The 24,186-nt window shown below is 41.8% G+C and overlaps 1 protein-coding gene across 1 annotated transcript in view; it reads left to right on the forward strand.

The window, feature by feature from the left end:
* Positions 1 to 24,186, forward strand: part of LOC126285240 (calcium uniporter protein, mitochondrial) — a 244,260-nt gene that overhangs the window by 147,994 nt on the left and 72,080 nt on the right. The window contains exon 3 of the mRNA XM_049984537.1: positions 21,295 to 21,486. Coding sequence (XP_049840494.1) covers positions 21,295 to 21,486 — 192 coding nt within the window. The remainder of the gene's footprint in view (positions 1 to 21,294; positions 21,487 to 24,186) is intronic.

Raw genomic sequence — 24,186 nt, forward strand, 5'->3', positions numbered from 1 at the left:
CTCCATACAAATACTCGCAGAAACGACTTCTTGACACTTAAATCTATACTCGATGTTAACAAATTTATCTTCTTCAGAAACGCTTTTCTTGCCATTGCCAGTCTACATTTTATATCCTATCTACTTCCACCGTCATCAGTTATTTTGCTCCCAAAATAGCAAAACTCCTTTACTATTGTGTCACATTTTCTAATCTAATTCCCTCAGCATGACCCGACTTAATTCGACTACATTCCATTATCCTCGTTTTGCTTTTGTTGATTTTCTTCTTATATCCTCCTTTCAAAACACTGTCCATTCCGATCAACTGCTCTTCCAAGTCCTTTGCCGTCTCTGACAGAATTACAATGTCATCGGCGAACCTCAAAGTTTTTACTTCTTCTCCATGAATTTTAATACCTACTCCAAATTTTTCTTTTGTTTCCTTTACTGCTTGCTCAATATACACATGGAATAACATTGGGGAGAGGCTACAACCCTGTCTCACTCCCTTCCCACCACTGCTTCCCTCCCTCGACTCTTATAACTGCCATCTGGTTTCTATACAAATTGTAAATAGCTTTTCGCTCCCTGTATACCCCTGCCAGCTTCAGAATTTGAAAGAGAGTATTCCAGTCAACATTGTCAAAAGCTTTCTGTGAGTCTACAAATGCTAGAAACGTAGGTTTGCCTTTCCTTAGTATTTCTTCTAAGATAAGTCTTAAGGTCAGTATTGCCTCACGTGTTCCAATATTTCTACGGAATCCAAACTGATCTTCCCCGAGGTCTGCTTCTACGTGTTTTTGCATTCGTCTGTAAAGAATTCGTGTTAGTATTTTGCAGCTGTGAGTTATTAAACTGATAGTTCGGTCATTTTCACATCTGTCAACACGTGCTTTCTTTGAGATTGGAATTATTATATTCTTATTGAAGTCTGAGAGTGTTTCGTCTGTTTCATACATCTTGCTCACCAGATGGTAGAGTTTTGTCATGACTGGCTCTCCCAAGGCCGTCAGTAGTTCTAATGGAATATTGTCTACTCCCGGGGCCTTGTTTCGAGTCAGTGCTCTGTCATACTCTTCACGCAGTATCGTATCTCCCATTTCAACCCTGTATCCGATCACGGGAGTACGCAGCATTGGTGTGCTACAAGTACTGCCGTGACAAACTGTGTGGAAACATCACCTGTCTTAACAAAGCAGATAACAACACGAGCAACCGAACGTGCCCCTACCTACCATAGAGAGAAACGCACCAAATTACTGACAAGCACAACGAGTGCGTTGCTGAGTGGTAGACCTGCAAATATGTAGGCAGGCAACTGCGTGAAGAAGTTATGTTCGATGTTCATCATCTTACGTATCGATGTTTTTTACATGAATTATTGCATGCTCAATCTCGAGGGTCTTGCTACTGTTCGCAGCTGAGAAGAAAGCGCGCGACAGGAATGCGACTGCAACTGCGATGACATCGTCTACACAGGATAGTACGCACTGTTCCAAAAACATTTCCGTGCATGCCACTGTGTGAAAATTGTAGCTCTGACTTACTTGAAAACGTTCGATCGGAGTGAATATATTGATACCTCTCACGTCTTCAGTGCGCTGATACATCCTAAGTAATATCAGTCAAATTCTGTAGCCGGCCGGTGTGGCCGTACGCCGGCACGGTAGCTCAGCGTGTTCGGTCAGAGAGCTCGTTGGCCTCCGTGTTAAAAACTGAGTGGAAGGATCAACAAACGAACTTGAATGGATGTCATGTGACGTCCGCAATCACCAAACACAACGATCAACAAAGAAGAAAAAGCGGTTCTAGGTTCGAATCCTGCCTCGGACATGGATGTGTGTGATGTTCTTAGGTTAGTTAGGTTTAAGTAGTTCTAAGTTCTAGGGCACTGGTGACCTCAGATGTTAAGTCCCATAGCGCTCACAGCCATTTTTGAACCAAATTCTGGACTTCTACAATTGTATCATTAACTGATGCCTCAATACTTTAGTAATACTGGTACTGTGTATGCAACAACTGAAACGTATATTTTCTGTTGCTACCATCTGTCAGAAACTGCTAAAATTACGTATAAAGACGAAATCGCAATTATCTGAGTATTATCAGTCTGAGAGCAATAAAATATGAACAAATCTCCTACAAACATGTACGCTCTCTGTCAAGCCCATTGCAGATAATAAGTAAGTTACCCATTATAAACCGCTTTTGTAGGTACCTGCAAGGTACAAACGAGATGTATTAATATCGTACAGGCGCCAGTTGAATGCGCCAAAGATATAGTTATTCGTATTACGCCGCATTAATTTAATCTGAGTGGGCGGCGGAAAAACTAAAAACGACGTACCTTCGAATTTTTTACAACACCCCTCTTGTTTTAATGCTGGTAACTTGGCTCTTCTGTTCTCTTCCGCCGTGGTGTGCTGACGCATATTTTTCTCTGTGAGTCTAACAATTAAAAAGTGGATAGCTCGTGAAACAAAAGCATTACATTTCTACGAGCTCCAAGTACACCTCTCCCCCTCATGCGCATCATGAACCATTGCAGCAAATCTTCGGATGCACGGGAATAATCCTACATCTACATCCATACTCCGCAAGCCACCTGACGGTGTGTGGCGGAGGGTACCTTGAGTACCTCTATCGGTTCTCCCTTCTATTCCATACTCGTATTGTTCGTGGAAAGAAGGATTGTCGGTATGCCTCTATGTGGACTTTAATCTCTCTGATTTTATCCTCATTATCTCTTCGCGAGATATACGTAGGAGGGAGCAATATACTGCTTGACTCCTCGGTGAAGGTACGTTCTCGAAACTTCAACAAAAGCCCGTACCGAGCTACTGAGTGTCTCTCCTGCAGACTCTTCCACTGGAGTTTATCTATCATCTCCGTAACGCTTTCGCGATTACTAAATCATCCTGTAACGAAGCGGGCTGCTCTCCGTTGGATCTTTTCCATTTCTTCTATCAACCCTATCTGGTACGGATCCCACACTGCTGAGCAGTATTCAAGCAGTGGGCGAACAAGCGTACTGTAAACTGCTTCCTTTGCTTTCGGATTGCATTTCCTTAGGCTTCTTCCAATGAATATCAGTCTGGCATCTGCTTTACCGACAATCAACTTTATATGATCATTCCATTTTAAATCACTCCTCATGCATACTCCCAGATAATTTATGGTATTAACTGCTTCCAGTTGCTGACCTGCTATATTGTAGCAAAATGATAAGGGATCTTTCTTTCTATGTATTCGCAGCACATTACACTTGTCTACATTGAGATTCAATTGCCATTCCCTGCACCATGCGCCAATTCGCTGCAGATCCTCCAGCATTTCAGTACAATTTTCCATTGTTACAACCTCTCGATACACTACAGCATCATCCGCAAAAAGCCTCAGCCTCAAGAGGAGGACCGCCGCTTCGTCATCGGGGTTGTCGTACTACGAGATAGAGGAGGTAATTATCATTAATAGCAAGAGAACTTTCAATACTAATCATTTCAAGTTCATGTTTCAGAAGATACAAAACAGTACCTGTCGTCATGTTCTGTTTGTGTAAAAGGAAAACTTTACCAGTCGACAGGCGCTGCCGAGTACGATGCTTGCCATCATACCTTTCCGTCTCACCAAATTAATTGTATTTCTATACGCGGTAGTATGAGTATGTTTCGTGATTTTAAATAGTTTTGAACTCAGATTTCTAACAAGCTGTGCTCAGTTCCCTCGCTCTCCTGTCTTGCTTCAGTCAATCCTTCCTTCCCGAAAAACACACACACCGCTGTCCAGCCAGATTGGTACCAAAGGACTGGCAGTCTTGCGGGCAGACAAGTACGTGGACTGTACTGCTGAGGCTGCTCTGTGTTTGTGTCGCTGCTTCGATTCTCGCACATCGCTACTCACTGGTTCACATCGGTGGTCGAGTCCTTCACTTGCATTGGTGTGCAGTAAAAAGTGTATTGTCTGCCAATAGTAATAGTGATTCTTTTTCGCGCAAAAGGTGGTTACTGGCGAGGAGAAACAAAAAGAGGTATAGGGGGGGCACTATTTAAATACAGATCGTCCACGCTGCAGATACTTCAACCACCTCCAGCAACAGTACAAAAATTATCCGATGCACTTTTTGAGTCTGTTACGAATTTTCCAACAAATTTTCCAGTTTATTCTAAGCATTAACCCTTTCGTGAGCAAAATTATTAAGCAGTTTTTTTTAACGAATGGAGAGCAGATAAGAGTTAACAGATAGGTATATTTATCATACAGAATATCAAATTTGCTCCAACTGTGAAAGTGAGGTCACACAACAAGGTGGGAAGTATTCTTTCCACTGCCCTTCCTTGGAGTTAAATAACAAAAACAACTTTTTCAATATATGTCATATTTATTTGATAAATTTACTTCTCTTGTTAAAATGATTATTCACAATTACTTGCCATGAAATTTTCTGAAACATTGGTCTACGCGAAGTGTTATTTGACAATATGTACAAACCCAGCGAGTGCTCTTTTCGCAGCATTCGTACTACAATGAAGGCACGTCCAGTAGGTTTCTCCTAAAATGGTAGCAAGCTACTATATGCAAGCTAGAGTACGCCCACTTTCCTCGGTACTTAGGCCGCTCTCCGGCGCCCGACTCTTCAGTCGGCAGGAGTCAGCAGGACCAGCCATACCCCTGAGGATGTCCAACGTAGTATTGGACGAAACGTTAGGTATAGAATAATTCCATGGAACACGGCCATATAACCCGGAAGAATTGCTTATACCTGTTTCACAGTATTGCTTATTTCTGTATGTTGCTATTGAAGTATATTGTCAAAGCATCTGATTCAAGTTTTTCGTTTAATATTTTGCCTTCATTTTTTTTTATGTGAATATTTCTATAGCTGTTCTAACAAATGCCCTTATTAACTCGGTGGAGTACTTCGACATTTTGCTCTACTTTTCTAAATGAGTATTGTGGATGTGTGGGGCCATTGCTGATGTTTGTGTCTGTTGTGTGTGTAAGGTTTAATGTGCTCTGTATACCTTGTGTTGAAATTTGGGCCCGTTTGTCTTAGGCAGAACTCGGAGATCTACTATCATGTTATTTTGTATATTCCAGAATCTGAGTATGGGTCATGCTTACACATTATACAGGGCGTTTGAAAAAGAACTAACTACTTTATACTTAAAAGTAGTAGTAGTAGTAGTAGTTGTTGTTGTTGTTGTTGTGGTCTTCAGTCCACAGACTGGTTTGATGCAGCTCTCCATCCTACTCTATTCTGTGCAAGCTTCTTCATTTCCCAGTAATTACTGCAACCTACATCCTTCTGAATCTGCTTAGTGTATTCATCTCTTGGTCTCCCTCTACGATTTTTACCATCCACGCTGCCCTCCAATACTAAATCTGTGATCCCTTGATGCCTCAGAACATGTCCTACCAACCGATCCCTTCTGCTAGTTAAATTGTGCCACAAACTCCTCTTCTCCCCAATTCTATTCAATACCTCCTCATTAGTTATGTGATCTACCCATCTAATCTTAAGCATTCTTCTGTAGCACCACATTTCGAAAGCTTCTATTCTCTTCTTGTCCAAACTATTTATCGTCCACGTTTCACTCCCATACATGGCTACACCCCATACAACTACTTTCAGAAACGACTTAGCAGAGACGGGGTTAGTCGGAGATCTTACCAGTTCAGACGCTCGCCGCAGACAGACTGCCTGTGGGGCCCCTACCGAGGGTGCTTCCAGATACGAAACAGAAGTGACCAGAGGGGCAGCTTCCTATACCAACATGACAAGGGATGGACAGGACCATACTAAGAATAGAAACCTTTTTGCTTTTATAAAGCGTAGCTACCTGTTTCGACGTTGGTCCTACTGTTCTCTAGCAGACAGGCTTGTCTGCTACCATCAAGCATGCAACTGGAAATACATTTGCTCATTCATCCTCTCACACAGAAGGGAAGGGGGATGACAGTATCTTACCATATACAGTATATAAAAGAAAGCGGATGTAGGTTCCGTATGAGACTGTGTGACATAAATTACATATAAACTCTGTTTTAAAGTGTAATAGTGCGACAGATCGTTCTTGTATGCCGTACATCCGTACATGACAACAGTTTTAAGAAATTAACATGAAAGGAATCCGACAGAGACCTTTAAACGTGAAAGTAATATATATATATATATATATATATATATATATATATATATATATATATATTATATCGTGGATGTTATATAGCATTACAGCGCACTTGTCACAACATTCCGTGGCACCTAGCATTTTACTAAACCTACTTTGCATCATACAGTGCTGTGCGTAGACGAATTGGTAGATGCCACGCAATATTGTACAGCTTATGATCGTTATTTTCAAAGAATTTTCACAAGTCATAATTCTGATGTCTGATCTGATGTCTACACTACGCTTGTTCGTCCTCTTTTGGAGTACTGCTGCGCAGTGTGAGGTCCTTAACAAATAGGATTAACGAGGTACATCGAGAAAGTTCAAAGAAGGGCAGCACGTTTTGTATTATCGAAAAGTAGGGGAGAGAGTGTCACGGACATGATATAGGATTTGGAGTGGCCATCACTAAAAAAAAGGCGTTTTTCGTTGCGGCTGGATTTTCTCACAGAGTGTCAATCATCAACTTCCTACTTAGAATGCGAAAATATTTTGTTGTTGTCGACCTACGTAGGGAGAAACGATCATCTTAATAGAATAAGGGAAATCAGAGCTCGCACGGAAAGTGTTATTTTCTTCCACACGATTTTCGAGGGTGGAATAATACAGACTTAGCGTGAAGCTGGTTCGATGAACCCTCTGCCATGCACTTGCGTGTGATTTTTTCAGATTAGCCATGTAGATGTAGATATAGATGTGATGTGAAGACGATCATTGACTGATCGTAACTAGTTATCAATTGTGACTAATCACGATAACTGTCACAATATAAATATTTCAAAAAAATTATTGAGTTGTGGCATCTTTCGTGACAGTATGTCAACCATTATTAATGTTCATCTGAGAAAATATTTGATGGTCTATGGGTTGGTAATTTTTTATAAAATAAGGCACTTTTATTATGTAATTTTAATTCATAAGAACAGCAATAAATGAACAATAAACCCAAAAACAAAAATCTCGCAGCCATCGCCATCTGTTATTTATGTTTCTTAACCAATTACCTCAAATGTTTCAGTTCTGGAAATGCAATTACAGTTTATTTATTCCTTTAGAAAGATTTTACAAAGCTGCTCAGGTATTAGGTACATTTCGTCATAAATCGTTTCATAAATAATACTTTTACACTATTTTATTAATTTAACATATGTATTTTGCTACGACTACATGATTTTTATTCATATCAGTTACACATTACATTTCTGCTTAGCCGGCCGTAGTGGCCGTGCGGTTCTAGGCACTACAGTCTGGACCCGAGCGACCGCTCCGGTCGCAGGTTAAAATCCTGCCTCGGGAATTGATCTGTGTGATGTCTTTAGGTTAGTTAGGTTTAATTAGTTCTAAGTTCTAGGTGACTGATGACCTCAGAAGTTAAGTCGCATAGTGCTCAGAGCCATTTGAACCAACCATTACTGCTTATATGTTGACCTTCGACAATTACCCACATATATTAAGTAATTATTCGTTAGGACATAATCGTGTAGAATTTTATGGGCACTTCCTATACACCGCTATAATGGGTCACTTAAACACAACAAAGGGATTATTGTTTAAGAAAAGATATATTGACATCTGTCAAACGAAATACAGAAGTTACGATAGCTTAAGCATAATTTATGCCACACCTTAAGGGATAAAATGTTAAGTATAATTCCTAAATAGTAAATATTTATGTGAATGAAGACATTTCGATTGTTATGATCACTCATTTGCGAATTTATCTTTTCCGTATTGATGACTTTTGAATTTCGTTTTTTTAATGCCCCATTACAGCAGTGTATAAGAAGTGCTCGTAATTTATACCATGTTCGCTGGCGAGTTAAGTTTTATTCCCAACAAAACTCTTTATATAAAATCGTGGTGCTGAATTTCTTAAATCAATTAAGTATACAGCGGATGAGATGTTTCCTTGTTGGTGTTTCAGTCTACTGTTTTGTTACTGTGGGACATGAGTTTCTGTCAGCCTTTGTAAATATTCTAAGTTATATACATATAAGTCCTGTGTCAGACTTACAATGAAAGCCGTTCTTTAATTACGGTGCTTTATGATGGATAAAATTCTGTAGATCTTTAAAATTAGTTACATAATATGTGGACTAATAAGCCTTAATTCGTCGGTAGTGCACCATCTTGTTCTTTGAAACAGAACTACTTCGACCAAGGCACGCATGACATTTGCAAACGAACTGAGTTTCTTTAAGGTCTTAACAATTTTCCCTGTTTTTAATGGAAATTTATGCTAGTTGCCAACAGCTTCTATTTCAGGATATTTTTAACTTGTAAATGATTTTTGATATTATTTCTTCTTAATTTTATTTCACTTATTCATTATTGATGTGTAGTAGATTAATAAGGTAACACACAGTAAATACAGTACTGACGAGATTTCGTCCGTTGCAACACTTTTAAATCTGAGTAGAATATTTGCTCCTAGGTACATGAACCATGTTGTGCTCTCGAACAGTTTTTCACATTTCGAAAAAATCCTACTTTCCGTATTAATTTGGAAACGTCCCCTTACAAAAATTTATGAATTACTGTTCTGGTAAACCCGTTACTTTATTTGACTTTCAAACAGCTGAGCAAAACTGAATGTACTCAGATATTTCTCTCTTTACTTATTCTGATGAACACTAAAGTGACACACAATATTTTTAGCGCAACGCAATCTGACTTTCAATAATCCGTACAAAAGAATGGCCCTGACTAACAATAACCTATACCTTTCACGAATCACTTACCTCGCAAAAATCTTCGTTACTCGAATTACTGCAATACAGGGAGCGCCAATACTCCCAGCTAAATAAAAAATTCTTACTACTGAAGGCACTAACTACTGATAGGCACAGTCAACAAATGAAAGATTTTGATAGAGAACAAACAATGTATTTACCTTAATAGTGTTTAAAAGTCATATCAGTTCATGACATCAAGTCTTACAAATTTACTGTCTCTGATGGACACACGTTCAGATCATCCGCTCTCAAAATTCTGCCCTCTCTCTCCCCACATCCACCACAGCTGGCGGCTCACCTCCAACTGCCTAACGCTACGCGCTGTTAACAGCCAACTGCCCAACACTACAATAGCGAATGTTGCAACAATGCCAACCAGCCACAGACTGCACACAGCACAGCCAGTGATTTTCATATAGAGCGCTACGTGGCGTTACCAGCATAAAAACATAAACAGCCTACTTACAATTTTTGTAATTTTAGAAAAACACTGCAGCAGACATAAAGTGAATGGTATCATTTCAAAATATAATAAGAAAATTGTAAGGTGTCAGGCAAATCCAACACCTTCCATTAAAACCCTGACATGATAAGCAAATCCAGTAGTATGTCACATAGCTCCGAATAAAACGTGACATTAAATTAACCAAAGTAATACGTGTAACGAGTGAGCAAATGGAATACCACAGACTAACACAAGAATGCCTAAATGCATGTCGTACCTTCCCACCGTGAGGCAGACGCAGTTCCGAGGGGAGAAACGAGGACAGAAGCCGAGAGCAGAACCGTGTTAAGCTAGAAGGCCCTACGATAAGGGACGGACTGGACACCCACGTCGCCAGCCTTCCTCTAAGACTACCAACCGCACGTTTTAGCGTGAGACTTTTTCGCGTCTCTGTTACGTCAAGGACCACCCCCCAGCCCATGTTAAAAGATAGAGCCCTCCAGAAGAACAGTATAGATCTTACGATAACGCTAAAAGGACCACACCAGCTGCAGGTTTTAGCGTGAGACTTTTTAGCGTCCCTGTTACGTTGCAAACTTTAAAAACATTGCCCCACCACGAAAAGTATAACGTTTCTCATTAAATAGACAGAATGTTTGTAGGCGGAGCTTAAGGTTAACATTGAGACCCTGATTGGTCAGATGAAAACACAGCCAGATAGGTTTTTTAAACCAACTTCGGTAAATTGTAGTAAGGAGAAGTTAGAGAGAGTTGCTTCCGAGATGGCGAGGTGAGCGGAGCTGTGCTTCCCGGCGCTGCCCTGACGCTGCCTAACACCGACAAGGTAATGAACACACGCGATGCCGCATTTTTGAGCGCGTAAGGCTTCACTCAGAACTGCAGAAGTCTCATCTGTTACATCCCTTTTTGCGTAATACTAGTGTCGATCGTAAATTAAAGCTCATGGTATTCACATTTGCCACTTGAAGTAAAAATCTGAAACGCGATGATTTCTCTGTTATATAATTATTGAGAAGCCACGTCAGCCACTGTAATTTACGACAAGTTAGATAAGTAATTAAAGATAATTGAGGGTCACTGTAGACCATTTTTATAGTGTTCTCTTTTGTGAAACTTAATTTAAACCTAGATTATAGATGTGATATGGCATAGGTCACCCTTCGATTGATTGTAGCACTTGGAAACCCATTCAGGGAATATTCGTTCACATTTTTGTTGAACGCAGTTGGTTTTTACCATCCTGTATTAAAACATTTCTTTTATCAATACTACAATTTATAAACGATGTCTTGTGATTAGAATAAATTTCCAATGGTAAACTTAACTGCTTTTTCGACGTTATTTTACCAGCTAACTAAAAATAGGAAAGCCTTAAACCCCTTCCACTAAATTTAGTGAGTATTAAGATTCTTTTACAGGGAGTGCAGTGGAGCTGACGCAGAGATCATTAAGTATTTGGTTATATCATCGCTAGTCTCACTGAACTGTTCTGAATTCTACATGTCATGTGTGGTCTGGCGTCTCCTTACCAGCAACAGGTCCCAGGTTCAAACTAATTAATTCACTAAAAAACACGCTCAGAGCGTCGTTGCGCGAAAGTGGTAGGGAGACATGATATAGAACAGACAGACACCACCATGAATGCTTAGAAAATATACCAGGACTAATTTTTTTCAACCTATGATCGGTCGTGAAGTGAAAACCACAGTGAAAATTAAAAATGTTTTATTTGCAACATTTAGCTACACCTTCACCGCTACGCATCAGACCATTGTCATAGTGTTGTACTAGCTTTCCAACATTAGCTGGAAGAAAATTTTGTACAATCTTTTAGAGGTTTCATTTCACCCAAGATTTATTCTTGCTACAGTGCATATGGATTATTTTGTGTTAGCAGAATAGCCAACAACGTGTTACGAGTGCAGGCCGAAATGCACGCGTTTTAGCTCACGCAGGCTGGCGTGAGGAGGGAAGAACTATACTGGCGTGAGGTCTGGAACATGACAAGGAATGAGAATTCAGAAAATAACTTTAATCCATTAATGATCAACGTCGCCCTTGACGGTACATGATTCACAATATGGCGCCATGCTAGGCTGTAGCAAATGACGTAGCTGAAGGCTATGCTAAACTGTCATCTCTGAAAATGAGAACGTATATAGTCAGTGAACCATCGCCAGCAAAGTCGGCTGTACAACTTAGGCGAGTGCTAGGGAGTCTGTCTAGACTAGACTAGACCTGCCTTGTGGTGGCTCTCGTTCTGCGATCACTGATAATGGCGACACGCGGGTCCGACGTATACTAACGGACCGCGGCCGATTTAAAGGCTACCACCTAGCAAGTGTGGTGTCTGGCGGTGACACCACAAATTACATGAGATGGCTACATTTACAGGTCAGTAGCACAAACGGTTATGAGGTTCCAGGTACCTACCCATGCTGCAATAACCGTATTGGTGCACGATGTAGTGTCCATGAGCGGCAAGGCAGGCACTGACTCCGACATCCAGCCGATTGTACAGACGATGAATACTGCCCTGGGATATGTTATGCCAGGCCCGCTCGACCTGTTCACACAGCTCTGTACGAGTTGTTGGGAGACGAGTTGCACGAGTCACTTCTCGTCCCATCATATCCCACTCTTACTCAACTGGAGACAAGCCTAGAGGTCGTGCCGGCGAGTGATATTGCTGCACGTTGAGGTTCATGGGCAGTGCGTGGTCGAGCATTATCCTGTTGGAACAATACACCACCTTCCTGTTGCAAGAACGGCACGAGAACAGGTCTGACAACGTTCTGGACATACTGAGGGCTGGTTAGCGTTATCTCCAGAAACACCAAAGGTGAAAAAGATTTCTAGCTTATTGCAAGTCAAAACTATAAAGCCTTGCATGGAGCTAGTGTGTCTTGGATGAATGCACTAGGTCTACATCATATGCGAAAACGGTCATCACTTACACGCAGGCTGAATCTCCTGTCTTCGCTGAAGATCACGGCTCACCATTCCATCCTTCGAGTGACCTGCTGGTAGCTCCAGTCGAACCGTGCACCTCAGTGCTGTGACGTGAGTGGAAGACGAGCTAGAGATGTGCATGTACAGTCGTGGACAAAACGAGCGAGACCCCTCGCCTTTTCGTTATGCTGAGCTGCACAGCTTTAAAGTCTGCTACACAGCATAACAGGCAAGGCGACGAAGTGCTACCAACATACAATGCACAGCTGTGAAATTGACAAACTATCCGAATTTTCTGACACTGTTTTCAATCATATGTATGACTATATTAATGCTGATTAGTGTGTTAAACACAATACGTAAATAGAAGATATAAATGAAAGAAGAAACTCTAATTAGTATGAACTGTTCAAGTGGCTCTGAGCACTGTGGGACTTAACATCTTAGGTCATCAGTCCCATAGAACTTTGAACTACTTAAACCTAACTAACCTAAGGACATCACACACATCCATGCTCGAGGCAGGATTCGAACCTGCGACCGTAGCGGTCACGCGGTTCCAGACTGAAGCGCCTAGAACCGCACGGCCACACCGTATGAACTGTACTAATAAAAATAAATGTCAGCTTGTTGAGCTAACATAGCTGTTTTAGTAAGACAAAGTACCCCAGATCGTTACGAATTAGCAAAACGGGTTTTAAGGGCTTGGTAGACGGACAGATGGTCAAGAAAGTGAGACTAGTAGGATTCCATTTTTCCCGATTTAGGTGACGAAATGCTAACAACGAAAATAGCTACGACAGTTACTGAAGATCAGGGCCACATAAATAACCCCCGACACTTTATTGGAAATGCTCTAGTTGCAGTCGACACATCAGCATATTACTCGTTGCTATGCTTTCGATCCAAATCACGTTTACAGGAATGCAAATAAAATCAGTTTGCCTATACACGTGGTAATTCAGATACCAGTATTAATACCGCGCGTTTTAGAAGTGCGAGCATTCCCATTGCCAGGTAGCTTAAGAAACGCTTCGTCTAATGAACGTCTTCTGGCTGTGGCGAGTCTAATGGAGAATTCGAAACATTGTAGAATACGTTTGGCAGCTATGTAGCCGTTTATGTCCTGGGGTGGTGCTGAATTATCCTACTAAATTTACTCGCTAATAACTGTATTTTGTTATTTCGATAAACATCCGGAATGATTGTCACATAAACGCTGACACAAAGGTAGAAAATTCTTGTTTTTGAGTCCAGAAAGCTCTGTGCAACGGAAACTGCAGATTATTTTGCCATTTTCACTGCGAAATTGCCAGCTTATTCAAGTCTGGGGAAATAATAGAGGGCAGTTTGCCAGGGTTGTCTGGAAAGGTGTTTGCTACTGCAAGGGAGGTCTGGTTTTTTTCGGTTCTAATCTCGGTGGAGGTAGTAAAGCAATTTTAAGAAATTATCGCGCCCCCAATACGTTTTATTGGTACCTTTATTCTGTACCGGCGTCCTGTCGATGTAAATATGAAGATCTTGCAGAATTTCATACTTCTTCCTGATTATTTTTTCCGCTTCTGTCAGTAACTGAATTGACTTACATGTGGCACTGAATGATTTTTGACTAAATTTCGTTATGAATCTTCATGCATTGCTAAATTGGCACGTTTTCATGGTAGGTCAGCAACGGTATTCCAGTATGACTGGTCTGAACGTTGACACAGACCGTTTCGCGGCCGAATACGCATAATATTTTGCTAATTCGTAACCATCTGGGGTACTTTGTCTTACTACAACAGTTATGCTGTCTCGATAAACTGAAACTCATTTTTATTAGTACAGTTCATACTAACTAGCGTTTCTTCTTTCATTTACATCTTATACTTACGTGTTGTGTTTAACACACTAACCAGCATAGTCAAACACATGATTGAAAACAGTCTGAGAAAATTCGAATAGTTTGTCAATTTCACGTCTGTGCATAGTATGTTGGTAACACTTCGTCGCCTTGCCTGTTATGCTGTATAGCAGACTTTAAAGCTGTGCGGCTCAGCATAACGAAAAGGCGAGGGGTCTCGCTCGTTTTCTCCACGACTGTACATAGTCCCACTACTAATAACCGGTTTGTAACAGCTTGTGTTGACACATCTGGGCTCACAAGCCCTCTTATCTGAGCCGTGGTAGCTGTGCGATCTGCCACTGTTGCTCCTACGAGACGACGAACGTGACGGGCGTCTGTGCTGCGTGCACGCCCGAAACCTCGAGTACGAGGGTCACAATGTTCACGTGACCACTGACAGCACTGTTGCACAATGACGCAGCATGTTCAACTTGTGTGACAGTTCTCGAAAAGGATCTTCGCGCCACTCTGGAAGCTACGATTTGACCTCTTTTACACTCGCTTGAATCGCACAACAGTGTAAGAGATGACGAGAAAGGACCAACCATCATAATGGAAGAAGTAAAGTCTGCCATAGCTGCAATGAAAAATGGCAAAGCGGTAGTACATATACAATACCGGGAGAAATACTAAAATGCTTGAACCAAGATGGAATAAGAGAAGTATTGAGGTTACGGTTCAAATGGCTCTGAGCACTATGGGACTTAACTGCTGTGGTCATCAGTACCCTAGAACTTAGAACTACTTAGACCTAACTACCCTAAGGACATCACACACATCCATGCCCGAGGCAGGATTCGAACCTGCGACCGTAGCAGTCACGGCTATTGAGGTTATGTAATAAAATATATGACAGTGGTGAATGGCCTGAGGACTTTCTGACAACAGTAATGATTCCATTCCCGAAAAAACAAGGAACCAAGAAATGCAGCGAGCATAGGACAGTCAGCCTCATTTCACATGCAGCCAAACTGATGTTAAGAATAATTAATAAAGTACTTGAAAAAGTAATGGAGGAGAATCTTGGCGAGGAGCAGTTCGGCTTTAGACGGAAAAGGGCACCAGAGACGCAACAGGGCTCCTACGAATCTTGAGAGAAAGGTTTATTGAAAAAGGAAGAGACCTATATATGTGCTTCATCGATCTAGGAAAGGCATTTGACAATGTGGTTTGGGACAAGCTGGCGACTATAATGAGGGAAAAGAGAGTGGACTGGAAAACCAGGAGACTTATAAACTCATTGTATCTTAATCAAAAAGTTTCAGTTAAAGTGAGAGGAGAAAGTACAAACTGGATCAGACTAGGAAAAGGAGTAAGTCAAGGGTGCTGTCTATTACCTACTCTTTTCAACCTCTACTTGGAAAATATGGTTGACCAATGCTCATTAGATGACAAAGGAGTAGAAATTGGAGGAAGAAGAGTAGAGTGTTTGAGGTTTGCTGATGACATGGTCCTTTTAGCCACAGGGGAAAAAGAATTATAGGTTTTGGTGGACACCATTGCAACTAACGGATAAAAATATGGAATGAAAATTAACACAAATAAAACAAAAGTATTGGCACTAGGAGGAAATAAGGAATAAAAAATTATGCTGAATGGCGAAATACTAGAACAGGTGCAAAATTTTGAGTATCTTGGAAGCAGGATAGACACCGACTGGAAGTGCACCACAGAAATTTAAAAAAGGATAGTAATGGCAAAAGAGGCGTTCTATAAGAAAAGGAGAATTTTCTGCAGCGGTCTGGACAGAGAACTCAGAAAGAGACTCATACAATGTCTTGTATGGAGTGTTCTTCTATATGGCGGTGAAACACGGACTATGAGGAAAAAAACATAGAAAGGCTGGAGGTTTTTGAGATCTGGACATGGCGGAGGATGGAAACAATAGATCTGGACATGGCGGAGGATGGAAAGAATAAGTTGGATGGCCAGAGTAAAAAATGAAGAGGTACTGAGAAGAGTGGGAGAGAAAAAACAGTTACTAGATGTAATAAAGAGAAGAAAAAGAAATTGGATTGGGCATATTTTAAGAAAGAACGGCGGAGTGGTAAAAACAGTTTTAGAAGGTTATGTAGAAGGGAAAAGGAAGCAAGGAAGGAAGAGATTGCAGATACTGGATGACATGATGGACGGTACAACATACAGCAGCCTTAACAAGGAAGCAATGGATCAAAGAAAATGGAGAGGCAAAGGACGTGCTAATATAGCAGATAACTGTTGATGATGACACTCGCTCAGTTGGCTGTAGGAAGCATGAGTGCGTGTTAATGACGTAGTTGCCTCCTTGCTTGACATGTTTGCACAGCAATGAGCGCTCTGGTAACTATGCCACTATGTTATCTCTTGGGTAGGGGGTGGGGACTTTGAAATCATTATCAGTGCACTTACTATCACAGAGGTGGCATTTGCCGTCACTGGATCAAAATCGACGTCGTCTTTCCAAGTGTACTAATTTTTTTGCGGCAGTTGTAACCTCCGTGTTTCTAAACGGCCTATCCTGCTTGCGATATAAAATATGACCATGGACCGCGTGAACGCCTAATGGATTTTTTCTAATTCTATAAGGCTATCGATGAGTAGGAGGAAAGTGTACAACCGACCCTTCTGATGGAAAGTCTACTAAAATTAAACGTAATTAAACCGAACAGGGCTATAATTTGGGAAATGAAAGTTATTTTGTGCATACACTCACAAACAACACTGGACAGAAAGAGGTACCACTGATCATGAATTCAAAAGGTACACTAATGAACGAAAAGGAAGTAATTAACGGACGCCAACCCACTAGGGCAATTTACACCCAACATCCTGTACAAGATGATGGGAAAAAAACATGTATTATTAAACACTGACGTGGCAACTAAAGGTTGACACTTTTTTTTACACTAATTTTAAGTGAGTATGTAATGATAAAGAAAACTGGGAAGTCACTCTTACGTTATGTTTGGCATTAAATTTTGAAAAAAGGCAATCGAGTAATGATTGGAAAATATGCAATTAAACTGTATGTTAGTACTGAACTTCGTTACGTGAACAATGACTTTAAGTGACCTCAGCATAACGTCATCAAAGAAATTTAGAACAATAGCAACGCTTTTTACTTTGCCGTTAGTTGTTTTTGCAAATTGGATTTCATATTATTGACTGAACAACTGAGTCCTTTTCTTTTTTTGCTGACTTGAACAGAATTAAACACTAGAATACGTACCAAACCAAACAGCCATGTGCTACAAGCTATATGTAAAATAAATAAAACTTCTGCACTCTTAATTTGTGCATTTCTTTATATCTGAATTTTTTTCAGTGATTGATTCTGAAACTTGAAAAAAGAAATTGCTTTACTTTTAGTCATATGCTGAAACCACTGTTGTACAACAGTTAATTGAAAGTAGACTGAGGCTAAAATTCTTAAACGAGAAATTATTCATTAATAAACTGGCTGTAACTATTCAGTTTGTTTCTTATGACACTCAGTTAGCATGTTAGGAAAAAGAAAGGAAAAAGGATCCTGCATGGTAACAATGTCTGGGGGAAATGAGGACACAATCGCCCTGAGTTTAACTGATTATTATTTAAACAAATCGTATCAATCAAATCACATTCAGTGGTGCTGCTGGGTTAGCCGTTAATACTTTCTACCACTGAACAGTCTTACTTCAGTGCCGTGCATACGACGAAACTCGGAGCCGACGACGAAACTGTGTTGCTGGAATTGTCGCTGTTGTTGAAGACGGTGGCATCTTGTGGAGCCACGGCCAGTTATAGGGACGGGCAATCGTAATTAATACAGTCTCTTCCGTACTCCTGCTCTAGACATCTGGCCGGCGCTCGTACGTGATGCCGACGAAAATGGTACTCTCTACGGCGAGAGCGTTAACACACTTCCGCCCACTACAAGCGCTGGAGCCAGTCTCGCGCTCTGCAAGATAACCCCTACCCAAAGATTTTACAACTCACAAGCACTGCTATTATCGTTGCTAGCCGATGCAAATAACAATTCCTTTGACTTTTCCCCAGAGCTTATAAGTTTCACAGTAAAACAAAGATAAATACAATGAAACGTCAACAGACTTCTACCTAAATGTACCCATACAGTGAAGCAATGCCCTTACTTATTAAAAGAAAACATTTAAATTACAAATACTTACATAAATTCAGAAAAAAGATGCATATCAGTAGCAGGTGCCGAGCATCCTGCATTTTCGGTGTTACACAGTGTATGTTAAACATGTACGAGGGTCACTTCAAAAGAAATGCACGCTATTTTTTTAAAAAAAATCCATCTTTTATTCTACATGTTTGAACGTTTTACAGTGTGTATATACATCCTTTAGGAACAATATTTTCATTTCTCCACATAATTTCCATCCCTCTCAACTGCTTTCGCCGTCTTGGAACCAGCGCCTGTATACCCATAGGGTAAAATTCTGGACCGGCAGCGTGCACAAGGGAGTCATCACCTTCAGACCTTGTTCCACGAAGAGAGTCTTTCAGTTTCCCAAAGAGATGATAGTCACATGGAGCCAGGTCAGAACTGTAAGGCGGGTGTTTCAGTGTTGTCCATCCGAGTTTTGTGATCACTTCCATGGTTTTTGTCTGACATGTGGCCATGCATTGTCATGCAACAGCAGAACATCCTGCTTTTGCCGATGTGGTCGAACACGACTCAGTCAAGCTTGAAGTGTCTTCAGTGTTGTCACATATGCATCAGAATTTATGGTGGTTGCACTTGGCATGATGTCCACAAGCAAGAGTCCTTCGGAATCGAAAAACACCGTAGCCATAACTTTTTCAGCAGAAGATGTGATTTTGAATTTTTTTTTCCTTGGATGAATTTGCATGATGCCACTCCATTGATTGCCTCTTCGTCTCTGGTGAACAGTGATGGAGCCATGTTTCATCACGTGTCACTATTCTTCGAAATTCATCTCCACTATTCTCGTACTGTTCCAAATGTTCGCTGCATACCGTTTTTCTTGTTTCTTTGTGAGCCACTGTCAACATCCTGGGAATCCACCTGTCAAAAACCTTTTTTAACGCCAACACTTTCAGTATTCTGCAAACAACGTAGCGTGATAATTCGTTCACTGTGATGCGTCTGCCAGCAGTCTCCAGTTCGTTAACTCTCTGCACATTGTCTGCAGCGTGTGCAGTACGAGACCTGCCACGGCGAGGACAATCCTCAATATTGCCGTGCCTGCTTTCATTACTCAACCTTCTTGCGCACCGACTAACTGTACTGCGATCTACAGCAGCATCTCCATACACCTTTTTCAACCTCTTGTGGATGTTTCCCACTGTCTCGTTTTCACAGCACGTTGCTTCTGACGAAGTGTGGCAACCATCTTGAAGACAAGCTGTGACGGTGCCACTCACGGGAACAGGTTAAACTAAATTTGAAAACAAGGGGGAAGGATGTATCAACACACTGTAAAATTTCACACTTGCAGAATGAAATCTCTATTTTAACAAAAATAGTATGCATTTCTTTTGGAGTGACCCTCGTACTATTCAGCTCGCAGAACAGCTGCTGCTGTTGTCGTCGATGTCACTGTCTTCCTCAGAGAGATCTTTCCGTGCTACTGTTGTTGTGCTCTTCAGTCCTCAGACTTGTTTGATGCAGCTCTCCATGTTACTCTATCCTGTGCAAGCTTCTTCATCTCCCAGTACCTACTGCAACCTACATCCTTCTGTATGTGTTTAGTGTATTCATCTCTTGGTCTCCCTCTATGATTTTTACCCTCCACGCTTCCCTCCAATACTAAATTGGCGATCCCTTGATGCCCCACAACATGTCCTACCAACCGACCCTTTCTGCTAGTCAAGTTGAGCCACAAACTTATCTCCTCCCCAATCCTGTTCAATACCTCCTCATTAGTTATACGATCTACCCATCTAATCTTCAGCATTCTTCTGTAGCACCACATTTCGAAAGCTTCTATTCTCTTCTTGTCCGAACTAGTTATCGTCCATATTTCACTTCCACACATGGCTATGGTCCACACAAATACTTTCAGAAACGACTTCCTGACACTTAAATCTATACTCGATGTTAACAGATTTCTCTTCTTCAGAAACGCTTTCCTGCCATTGCCATTCTACATTTTATATCCTCTCTACTTCGACCATCATCAGTTATTTTGCTCCCCAAATAGCAAAACTCCTTTGCTACTTGAAGTATCTCATTTCCTAATCTAATTCCCTCAGCATCACCCGACTTAATTCGACTACATTCCATTATCCTCATTTTGCTTTTGTTGATGTTCATCTTATACCCTCCTTTGATGACACTGTCCATTCCCTTCAACTGCTCTTCCAAGTCCTTTGCTGTCTGTGACAGAATTACAATGTCATCGGTGAACCTCAAAGTTTTTATTTCTTCTCCATGGATTTTAATACCTACTCCGAATTTTTCTTTTGTTTCCTTTACTGCTTGCTCATCATACAGATTGAATAACATCGGGGATAGGCTACAACACTGTCTCACTCCCTTCCCAACCACTGCTTCCCTTTCATGCCCCTCGACCCTTATAACTGCCATCTGGTTTCTGTAGAAATTGTATATAGCCTTTCGCTCCCTGTATTTTACCCCTGCCACCTTCAGAATTTGAGAGAGAGTATTCCAGTCAACATTATCAAAAGCTTTCTCTAAGTCTACAAATGCTAGAAACGTAGGTTTGCATCTCCTTACTCTAGCTTCTAAGGTGAGTTGTAGGGTCAGTATTGCCTCACGTGTTCCAATATTTCTACGGAATCCAAATTGATCTTCCCCGGCGTCGGCTTCCACCAGTTTTTTCATTCGTCTGTAAAGAATTCGCATTAGTATTTTGTATCCGTGACTTATTAAACTGATAGTTCGGTAATTTTCACATCTGTCAGCACCTGCTTTCTTTGGGATTGGAATTATTATATTGTTCTTGAAGCCTGAGGGTATTTCGCCTGTCTCATACATCTTGCTCACTAGATGGTAGAGTTTTGTGAAGACTGGCTGTCCCAAGGCCGTCAGTACTTCTAATGGAAGGTTGTCTAGCAGTCGGTATTTTGTGCCCGCTCTAGTCGAGCTGCCTCCACTGGCTGCGCTCCCTGCGCTGTGTGTTGCAGCCGGCGCGGGCGCCGGCGGCGAGGTGACGGTGGAGTATTACCGCGGCCTACCGCAGGTGACGGTGCCGCTACCGTCGCGGCGCGAGCGCTGCCGCTTCACGCTGCGACCGGTCTCCAACACGGTGGGCGACTTCCTGGCCATGCTGCGACACGAGGACCACGGCATCGACCGCGTCGCCGTCTCCAGCCTCGGTCAGTACCCAGCCTGCTGCGTCTGTACGCCTCTTTTGTAGCGTCACCATACTGCTCTAGCATGTGCTAAACAAATCCCTGACAAAAAGATCCGCCCTTTGTTATATATTCTCTCTCTCTCTCTCTCTCTCTCTCTCTCTCTCTCTCTCTCTCTCTCTCTCTCTCTGCGTCTGTACGTCTCTTTTGTAGTGTCACCACAGTGCTCTAGCGTGTGGTGCTAAACAAATCTGTGATAAAACGATCCGCTCTTTATTATATCTTCTCTCTCTCTCTCTCTCTCTCTCCCTCCCTCCCTCCCTCCCTCCCTCCCTCCCTCCCTCTGCGTCTGTACGCCTCTTTTGTAGCGTCACCACAGTGCTCTGGTGTGTGCTAAACAAATCCGTGACAAAACGATCCGCTCTTTGGTATATCTTCTCTCTCTCTCTCTCTCTCTCTCTCTCTCTCTCTCTCTCCTCCCTCTGCCCCTTCTCCATTTAAATACCAACCACCCTTCCTCCACTTTGCATTCACTGTTCACATCCCTGCACTCAACATTGTCCTCCTGCCTGTCTCCCATCTCCACTTAAGTTATTAACTCTCACGACACTTGACAGATTTTATGACACGTCCCCTTAGGAAAATTAATGAATTACTGTGCTGATAAGCCCCTTATGTTATTCGATTTTCTTACAGCTGAGCAAAACTGAATGTACTCAGATATTTCTCTTTCTACTTATTCTGATGAACACTGAACTGACACACAGTATTTTTAGCGCAACGCAATCTGACTTTCAATAATCCCTACAAAAGAATGGCCCTGACTAACATTAACCTACACCTTTCACAAATCACTTACCTCACAAAAATCTTCCTCACTCGAACTACTGCAATACAGCGAGCGCCACTACTGCTAGCTAAATAAAAGATTCAAACTACTGAAGGCACTAACTACTGATAGGTATAGTTAGCAAATGAAAGATTTTGACGGAGAGCAAACAGTGTATTTACCTTAGTAGTGTTCAAAAGTCATATATCAGTTCATGACATCCAGTCTTACAAATTTACCGTCTCTGATGGACACACATCCAGATCATCCACTCTCAAAACTCCGCCATCTCTCTCCCCACATCCACCACTGCTGCCGTCTCACCTCCAGCTGCCCAACACTACAATAGCAAACAACAAAGCAAACCAGCCACAGACTGCACACAGCACAGCCAGTGATTTTCATACAGAGCGCTACGTGGCGTTACCAATAAAAAAAACAAACCCTAAACAGCCTACTTACAATTTAAATATATTAGGTCTTCAACTTTGCTTCCGTCATTTTGCAGTAGACGGCAGTAGCGCCAAGTCGATTTGTGATTGCATCGCAAGGATATTCTCGATTAAGTACGTCAACTTACGTACCCATTTCTCGCCATTTGCGGGACGTTTTAATTTTCTGCTTTAGAATGAATAAATCTGCGGGTGTGGCTCTTAAAATGCTGGTAAGACCAATGGTGAGGGAACTATTAGTGGAAAAACGTGCGTAGAATGTTTTTAACGCCTGAAGAACGGTGATTTTGATGTCGAAGACCGGCATGCCGGTGTAAGACAGAACGCTTTCGCAGCTACTGAAACAGATGAAGACAGTCACAGAACATCAGTGTCGAAAGCAGTTGATGCGTTCGAGCGCAGCACTGAAACACAAACGGCCGTCGCAAAACCCGTCAAAATATACGTGGAAACGTTGAAATGAGAACTCCTATCCCTCCCGCCGTATTCTCCATACGTTGCTCTCTCTGGCTACCACCTTTTTCAGTCAGTGGCATACAGTCTGGCTGACCAGCACTTCCGATCATATGAACAAGTGCAAAATGGAATCGATGCATGGATCCCCACAAAAGACCCCCATTTCTTCGGCCACGGGATTCGTATGCTATCCAAAAGATGGGAGAAATCAGTGGCCAGCGATTGGCAGTACTATGAATGGTAATTTTTTTGAAGTTCTTACAATAAAGTCCCGGACTTCGAGAAAAAACGGCAGAAGCAAAGTTGTAGACCTAGTAGATTACACAGTGTCCCGTTTATTTTATATTTACTGACCTGTCAAAGACATTTGACTGTGTAAATCACGAAATACTTTTATAAGAGGAGATCAAAAAGTTTCCGTTTGAAACTTCCTGGCAGATTAAAACTGTGTGCCGGACCGAGACTCGAACTCGGTAACTTTGCCTTTCGCAGGCATCTGCTCTACCGTCTGAGCTAACCAAGCAAGACTCACTACCCGTCCTCACAGCTTCAATTCTGCCAGTACCTCGTCTCCTACCTTCCAAACTTCACAGAAACTCTTCTGCGGAAGTTGCAGACGGTAGACCACTTGCCCGCGAAAGGCAAAGGTCCCGAGGTCGAGTCTCGTTCCAGCACATAGTTTTAATCTGCCAGGAACTTTCATATCAGCGCACACTCCGTTGCAGAGTGAAAATCTCATTCTGGAAACATACCTCTGGCTGTGGCTAAGCCACGTCTCCGCAATATCCTTTCTTCCAGGAGTGCTAGTTCTGCTAGTTTCGCCATGGCCAGGATTAGAAGATTTCGCTATTTCTACACGGAATGCCAACGGCATTTATTACTACCTGCATGCGTTTCACCAGTTTTTGCAGGACGATAATATCGACCTTGTCTCTGAAGCTCGTTGTAAACCATGAGAAAATGTCGCAAATTATACGTGCTACCGGA

Source organism: Schistocerca gregaria, chromosome 8 (assembly GCF_023897955.1).
Source record: "Schistocerca gregaria isolate iqSchGreg1 chromosome 8, iqSchGreg1.2, whole genome shotgun sequence".
Lineage (NCBI taxonomy): Eukaryota > Metazoa > Arthropoda > Insecta > Orthoptera > Acrididae > Schistocerca > Schistocerca gregaria.